General features: G+C 38.7%; 1 protein-coding gene across 2 annotated transcripts; it reads left to right on the forward strand.

The window, feature by feature from the left end:
• Nucleotides 1-667: 667 nt before the first annotated feature.
• On the forward strand, nt 668-7636 carry LOC110734212 (squamosa promoter-binding-like protein 1). 2 transcript variants are annotated; one of them, XM_021914269.1, is made up of 12 exons: nt 668-1077; nt 1162-1283; nt 1362-1920; nt 2090-2268; nt 2897-3498; nt 4120-4194; nt 4282-4389; nt 4476-4593; nt 4700-4841; nt 4940-5087; nt 6078-6704; nt 6842-7636. In XM_021914269.1, the coding sequence occupies exons 3-12, from the start codon at nt 1406-1408 to the stop codon at nt 7280-7282; spliced, it is 2955 nt and encodes a 984-aa protein (XP_021769961.1). In that variant the 5' UTR covers nt 668-1077; nt 1162-1283; nt 1362-1405; the 3' UTR covers nt 7283-7636. The 2 variants fall into 2 exon arrangements, with proteins under 2 accessions (XP_021769961.1, XP_021769962.1); XM_021914270.1 differs by having other exon boundaries at nt 1367-1920.
• The last annotated feature ends 725 nt before the right edge of the window (nt 7637-8361 follow it).

Raw genomic sequence — 8361 nt, forward strand, 5'->3', positions numbered from 1 at the left:
TGCTGACACGTGGCATTGTAACCCTAATGAGGGAGCAGATCTTCATCTACTATAAATAGAGGAAACTCCTCATTTATTACACATTCAAAAATCCTCATAAATACAAACACCAAACACCGAGTAATATTAATTGCAGAATCTCTCTGAATCAGAGAAAAAATCCATTTACTTTCCGCACTGTTATACATCCGGAGACGTACTAACTTGATCGTCGGAGGCGAAACTGCACCCAACCGGAGTTTCGTGGTTTTGCAGGTACAGACAGTCGGCGCGCATTTCCAGAATTGTAACTCTTCCGAGGGACTCCAAAAACCTCCGAAATAGGTAGTAAAAGTCAAAGGATGGTGTATTTTAGTAGTTGTAAAAGTGAAATTTTCCAAAATAAAAAAATAATTGAAAAATTTTGATATACTGTATTTAGTCCTCATTAAGAATGAAAATAAAGAGTGGTAAAAGAAGACAAGAGATGGAAAGGAAAGACAAGAGAAGCAATTAGAAATAGAAAAGTAATAAAAGGGAGACAAAGGAAGGAGGTGGGAGTGGTAAGGTGCGAGAGACACGCAGTGTGGAAGTGGACCCAATTACACCATCGCCCACTTCCCATTACTTTGATTATTATATTTTCCCGTGTTGGCCCCATTCCTAATGTACCAAATATATTATTTAAATAATAAATTGGTACGTACCAGTAAATTTGAGAGTAGAGAGTTTTATACTTTTATGCCTTTGATTAAAATCGGAGTATGAATCACTGTGTCAACTGTCAACCCATCCTCAACAGGACAACAGATACCACTATTTACCACTACCAGTCGTACAATTATTTACTCCTGCTCCTACTGCAGTAGACTCATAAAAAAAAAAAGGGAAAAGAAAAAAAAGCATCAGATTGCTTGATTGATCGATCACCCACCTTTCTCTTCCGAACCTTTCGTCCCCATCTCTCACTTTCTCTCTCCTCCCACTCCCCTTTTCTACATCTTCTTCTTTTCTATTTACAGCAACCATTTCCAACCTCTACTCTTTCTTCTTAGCCCACCGACTTCGTTTTTGCTCCTGTTTCTTCTGCTCCACCAGGTACCACTTTTTAAATTTAATTATTTGGGTTTTCAAATATTTGTAAATTATCTGAAATTGGGTGTTTGATTTTTGATTACGAAGGTGGTGCTCAGATTTGGCATGTGGGCAGCTATTCTTTATTGCCTATGTATGCTGGGCTGTACTGTTTCTGGACTTTTCGGGAAGAACCCCCAGCACCTTTGATTCATCGATCTGTTTTTGGGGTTTGAGCTCCTTCTCTTTGTTTTTCTTTGTTAGTTATTTGAATTTAGTGTTTATTTGATGAAATTATTCATTGACAGAGCAGTACAGTAGGATTCATTGACAGAGCAGTACAATAGGATCCATGATGGAACAAGCTCACCGGCTCTCTGAATTGAGAAAGAGGGGTATTGAATGGGATTTGAATGACTGGAAATGGGATGGTGACCTATTTATAGCCACCCCTTCCAACTCTCAAGGTCAGCAATTCATTCCACTTGTTCCTGTTCCCGGCAATTCCTCTAACACTTCGTCGTCGTGCTCTGATGATGTTGATGATGGAACTGGAAGGAGGGATTTGGAGAGGAAGAGGAGGGTTTTTGTTGTTGACCAAGACTCTTTGGAGGAAGCTGCTCCCTTGACTTTAAAGCTTGGTGTTCCTCACAGGGAAAGGGACCATTGGGAGACCTCCACTGCCAAGAAGACTAAGTTGCCCTCGACTTCTTCCACTCGCGCCGTTTGCCAGGTTGAGGACTGTGAAGCTGATCTCACCAAGGCTAAGGACTATCACAGGCGTCACAAGGTCTGTGAGCTGCATTCTAAAGCCACCAAAGCTCTTGTTGCCAATGTCATGCAGCGTTTTTGCCAGCAGTGTAGTAGGTCTGCCTCTCTTTAATTTCCTTTGCCATTTCTTCTTTTGCTATCATATCTGATTCTAGCACAACACAACTACTAGATTAGATTCCTTCAAAGGAATGTACCATATGAGATGATTGTGATGTCGTCGACCTTCCTGCTGTAACATATTTCATTAATGTTTCTCTGCCAGGTTTCATGCTCTACAAGAATTCGATGAAGGCAAGCGAAGCTGTAGACGTCGCTTGGCTGGTCATAATAAGCGGCGCCGGAAAACGCAACCTGAAACAGCTGTTCAGGGAAATTCCATGGATGACCAAACTAATAGTGTTCTGTTGATGAGCTTACTCAGGATACTCTCCAACATGCATGGTAAATACACCTGTCACTTATTGCCAATGATTATTTAATACCTGAATTGATTCTATTTCTCTCCTGTAGGCTCGTTTTTATGGTAAATTGTTAACATATTCTCAGTATTTATGCTGCTAGATGGACTTGAGCACTTCCATGAGCACAATCATCCATTTGTTCTTGGGTTACCCCTCAAATATTGATACCTTTTCTTACACTAAAGATACACTTTGAATGCATTTTTCTTTTATGGGACGATCAACAATACCCATTTAGAGCGTCTACTGCTGTTGCCTGTGGGAAATACGTCAATAACGTCATAGTGATTTGTTAATGTACTAAGAAGCATGTTCAAAGGCTCGACGTTTTTATAATAAAGAGTACATCTTAATATGTATTCAAGCAGGAAGTTAGGTGTCTAGGTGATTTGTAACATAAGAACAGATTTCACCAATTTTACCTTGCTGCATTTGCATTATGTGCATATGCACTAGGAGCTAGTATCAAATGTCCAAGTGATAATACAGTTTTTCTTTTCTCTTGTCACTGTTGTTTTTGTGTGGCTCAGATAGTCTCTTTCGGCTCTTGCGTTCTTTGTCAACTATTTTCTTCATTTTATTTCCCACTGAGATTTTATTTGTTGCAGGTAATAACAGAGCAAACCAGACTACAGATCAAGATCTTGTTGCCCAACTCTTGAAAAGCCTTGCCAACCCTTCTGGGTTGCACTCAGGGAAAGGGTTATCTGGGCTCCTGCATGAATCACAAAAGCTGCTAAATGGTGGTATGGCCACTGGTAATGGGCATTCAGAAAAGATGTCAGCTTATCTCTCAAATGATCAACAAAATACCCCTAGAGTCATTGACCAACATGTTCAACTACCCGATTCAGAGATTCCAAGAAAGGGATTGTATCCCGCTAATAGTAGGGGCAGTGAAATTCAGGCTGTATCCTTGGAAGAACCTAAAAGTTTGTTCCCTATAAAAGATAGCCCTCCAGCTTACTCTGAGACCACAGAAGGGAGGATGAAGCTGAACAATTTTGACCTGAATGATGCATATGTAGATTCAGATGATGGAATGGAAGATTTGGAAAGGTCGCCTGTTAATGAGAATTTTGCAACTGGCTCTGTTGATTTCCCTTCATGGGCACGGCAGGATTCACACCAATCAAGTCCACCACAGACTAGTGGCAATTCTGACTCAGCCTCTGCTCAATCACCTTCTAGCTCTAGTGGAGAAGCTCAGGTAGTTGGTATTTCCTTCCGCACACTATCTTGTTAAGCACCATATATATGTGTTGTGCACATGTGATTTGTTCTTCATTGGACAAGTGGAGAGAATTTAACCACCTTATACAACTATAGAGTTGCTCATCCTGTTGCCAACTGATTATGGGATGAAACCTCACTTGGGATTTTAAGTGGTCCAAACTCTCCTCCTTTATGCAATATCTGAATGTCTTATTTTCTAAGATATATTAAACTTATATTACTTAGGCTCTTCATTTCACCTCATTTACCCATGTCAAATCCTCTGACATAGTTATGGACATTTTGACACCGTTTTTTTTTCCTTTTTAAAATAAGTCGAGGCAAAACACATGGACACATACCCTTCTTGGGCATGAGTACCCGAGTCCCAGTAATGTAATATAAAAGTATCCTTGCTGATATGCCTGGGCATAGTTATAGTAGTGATTTAGTAATTGTGCCTTGTACACCCATGGTAACTTTTTTTTTGGCATTGTTAGGTGTCCCAACTTATTTATTAGCTGATTTCTCGGATAAATAAAGCATTTTTTTTCCTTTGAATGAGTTTTTTTAGGAATTAAAACACAGATCTCATTTCCTTTAATTAACTTTTCAGAGTCGTACTGATCGGATCGTTTTCAAGCTATTTGGTAAAGAGCCAAATGACTTTCCGATTATGCTGCGGGGACAGGTAATATGAATCCTATTCTGATATTCTATTATAAGTTACTGCATTGTAAAAAGATCATGCTACTATCCTGACCTTGGAATTCTGTAGATCCTTGACTGGCTTGCTCATAGTCCTACTGAGATTGAGAGCTACATCAGACCTGGCTGTATAATTCTAACAATTTATCTTCGCTTGGCTGAGTCCTCGTGGGAGGAGGTAGGACTTTTGTTAAACCTAAATAGTGCAGATTGTTCCCTTGGCTGACAACATTAACTATTTTTTGTTTGATTTTCTGTGTATAGCTCTGCTCTGACCTTTCATCGCGCTTAACTCAACTCTTTGACATATCTGATGACACATTTTGGAGGATGGGATGGGTGTATGTACGAGTGCAGAATCAAATAGCAATTGTTCATAATGGTTAGTTATTCTTTGCTTTTGTCATTTAGCTTGTGAACTATCCTGTTTATGCTTATATGTGGTTATTAAATGATACATTTTTTTTGGCATGTGCTTAAATCTTCAGGTGAAGTTGTCTTGGATACGTCGTTATCTCTAAAAGATAATAATTGCTGTAGAATTTTGAGTGTCATGCCTATAGCCGTGTCTATGAATGAACAGGTTCAATTTAAAGTTAGAGGTTTCAACCTTTCTCAGTCCACAACAAGGTATATGATGCTGAACTATTTTGGTTTTGCTACAACAGCTTATCGCAGAATAGGGCTAAAACACAAAGTTTTCAATCCACCCCATTTTTTATTTCCAGATTACTCTGTGCTCTAGAAGGGAAATATCTTGATCAAGAAGTATCTCAAGAATCAGAGGTTGGCGATTTCCTTGAGGATGATGATGAGACTGACCATGCCAATTTGTCTTGCATCATTCCAAAAGCAACTGGAAGAGGGTTTATTGAGGTACTATTTGCTCTGTAGCTGAAGGTTTATTACTACAGTTTCCTTTGTCGTATACCAACCATGCCATGTGGACATATGCTTTGTCAAATGTGAACCTGTTTCAAGAATAAGTTTTTATGTTATCTAAGTGTATTTCTATTTCTATCTTTTCACTGTCTGTCAATTATTAATTGAGTTTGTCTAAATGTAATTCCGCAAAATAGTGTAAAATGATCATTATTATTGTCTCATGGATTGTATCTTTACAAGCTTACAGTGCTTTTCTTCAATTTATTGAGCTACTTTGGTCATTATGATTGCTTCCTGTCATTTAAAAATCTGTACCACACGTGGCTGGTTTTCCATGCAGTTTAGAATAAATATTGTCCCTTGTGCCTTCAAATGCATGCTGGACTGTTGCTCCATCATTTTGCCTTCTGCTTGCCTTATCATTGCCCCATCTATGATGCGATGCCTGATATTAACCTTGTTTGCTTGAACGCCTTAATCCCATAAGTGGGGTCAGCTATATGATCCAACACGAGGACTTCCTAGGAGGTCACCCATCCTAAAATTACTCTCAATCATTGTGGCTCATGTCAAGTGGTGACAAAGTCTGACACTGGTTGTCACTGGCCTACTTTAACCCTTCTCCTTTATCCAAGCTTGGAACTGGCAGCGGGAAACCCACTGGCGGAGTTGCCTGATATATTAACCTCCTGGAGAATATTAGAGTTCAGTAGCTCTTGGTGTTCTATTGGATTGTGTTTTGCCATCGTACTGTTTTATCATTTTGGCTTGTAATGGACATGACAATCTAAGTTGGAATTGATGTTTGTTATATTAGAAAATCTGTTATCTCGTTGTTCCTGTAAATCATATGGCTTTGTGGTATTCTTTAGATGGATCTTTTAATTATACTGATACATTTCTTGGCGCTTTCTATTTTCAACTACTCCTATGAGAACATTAAGCTTGCTTTTTTGATCTAACGCATCCTTAACTGTCCAGGTTGAAGATCATGGTCTCAGCAGCAGTTTCTTCCCTTTTATAGTTGCAGAAAAGGACGTTTGCTCTGAGATTCGGACTCTGGAGAATGTCCTGGAGCTGAAGAAGACCGATGAAGAAGCATATGAAATTAATAAAACCCTAGAATCCTGGTGTCAAGCTATGGATTTCATTAATGAAATGGGTTGGCTGCTTCATAGAAGCCACTTGAAATCTAGATTAGCTGACCTAGATCCTAACACTGTCATATTTTCTTTTAGAAGGTTTAAATGGCTCATGGACTTCTCCATGGACCATGATTGGTGTGCTGTTGTTAAGAAACTTTTGGACATTTTGTTTGCTGGAACTGTGGGGTTGGGGGAACATTCTTCTCTGAAGGTTGCATTGTCAGAAATGGGTATCCTTCACAGAGCTGTACGTAGAAATTCTAGGCCTATGGTGGAGTTTCTTTTGAGATATGCCCCTCTGAATGTATCGGAAGAATTCATATCATCCAATGATGGTGGCCAAGTAAGGTTTTTGTTTCGGCCTGATGCCCAGGGACCTGCTGGTTTGACACCACTCCATGTTGCAGCTGGCAGAGATGGCTCTGAAGATATATTGGACGCTCTAACTGATGACCCTGGAAAGGTATGCACAGAATTCTATTGCTTCTCGTCACTTGTTAAGTTGCTTCTAAATATTATTTTTGAAGGCATTTTTGTTTTTTTTTGCTTATTTAATTAAACTAAATGGTTTTGTGCTTGGCTTGGTATGGCTGGGCTCAGAATGGAATTGATGCATGGAAGAATGCTCGCGATAGCACAGGGGCTACCCCTGAGGATTATGCTCGTCTGCGGGGCCACTATGCTTACATACACATTGTCCAGAGGAAGATTTACCGGAGTTCAACTTCAGGGCATGTGGTGGTTGACATTCCAGGAGAACAATCTGTTGCCCCAAGGCAAGATGGGGCTCTGAGCTTTGAGGTTGGAAGAAGTGCGTCGCTTGCTATGAATCAGAGCTGCAAGCTATGTGATCAGAAGAAGATGTCTGTATATTATGGAAGTAGATCAAGGGCATCTCTAGTGTACAGGCCAGCAATGCTGTCCATGGTTGGTATTGCTGCAGTGTGTGTGTGTGTGGCTCTTCTTTTCAAGAGCATGCCTAATGTTGTCTGTCTCTTCCAGCCCTTCCGTTGGGAAATGCTCAATTATGGTTCCAGCTGATATTTCATTTGCAGTTGGTAAAATCCAGGGTAATCTGTATTGCAATTGTATTTTGTATTTGCATATTGTATGTTGTATCATGTAGTAGTATGTTTCTAAAAAAACCCAGAGAATTATCTAGTACTAGAAGTCAGTGCTAGAACAGAGAATCATATATTTAGAAATTGACTGATGACTATATAGATGTGGCTATGATAAGCATGCATTTCTGTAAGTATTATTTCTGGTTGAGACTGCTAGTTGACTTCTGTCAAAAAAAAAAAAAAAAAAAGAGAGACTGCTAGTTGACTAGTTGTGGTCTCCCATCTCATTTCCATTGACTTCAATATGTCCCGAGTCTTTGAATTTGCTGAAGAAACTTGACTGAAATATTTCCCATGTGATGAGACTTTAAGCTATCCCATATTCCCATGTGGATGTGGCATGTGCAAATCATTTGCAGGAAAGTTCACTATGACCATTTTTTGAGGGCACATTGGTGTGTATCTAACGCCTTCTTAGCTCACATGGCCTCGTCGACTTTAATGGTTCTTTTTTTATCTTTGTAATTTATTAGTTTTTCAAAGATGTGATATATATTGTAAGAAAGATAAAATAAATAAATAAGTCAACCATTTTAAAATTGACAACAAAAAATGCAAACCTTTCTTTGATTTTTTTTAGTTTTATGAAAAAAAAAAGGACTACACTGAGTTCTTTTTCCCCTAGTTTATTTGGTTGCAACTTAGTTATTTTTTCTACCTTTTCTTTCTTCAGATTGTAACCTCATTTAAAAACAAAAAACTATAATTATTCGGAGGTGGAAACTACAAGTACAATATTAATAATAAGTAATTTTGTTATTTTGAGATTTCAATTTTATTTATTTATTTATTTATTTTTATATAACGGGCAATAAAAGAGACTAATTTCCAATAGACTCGAGATTACAAGTAAAACATGAAGAGAGTATAGCTCTCTTTATCATACTAACACAAGAACTATATCGAGGATGGTGTACAACTTTCTTACTTGTTAAGCAGTAAAATATGGGGATTGACTAATTCCATCATAAACGCTAGCCATAAGTTGCTCAAAGC

This window comes from Chenopodium quinoa, unplaced genomic scaffold, assembly GCF_001683475.1.
Source record: "Chenopodium quinoa cultivar QQ74 unplaced genomic scaffold, ASM168347v1, whole genome shotgun sequence".
Lineage (NCBI taxonomy): Eukaryota > Viridiplantae > Streptophyta > Magnoliopsida > Caryophyllales > Amaranthaceae > Chenopodium > Chenopodium quinoa.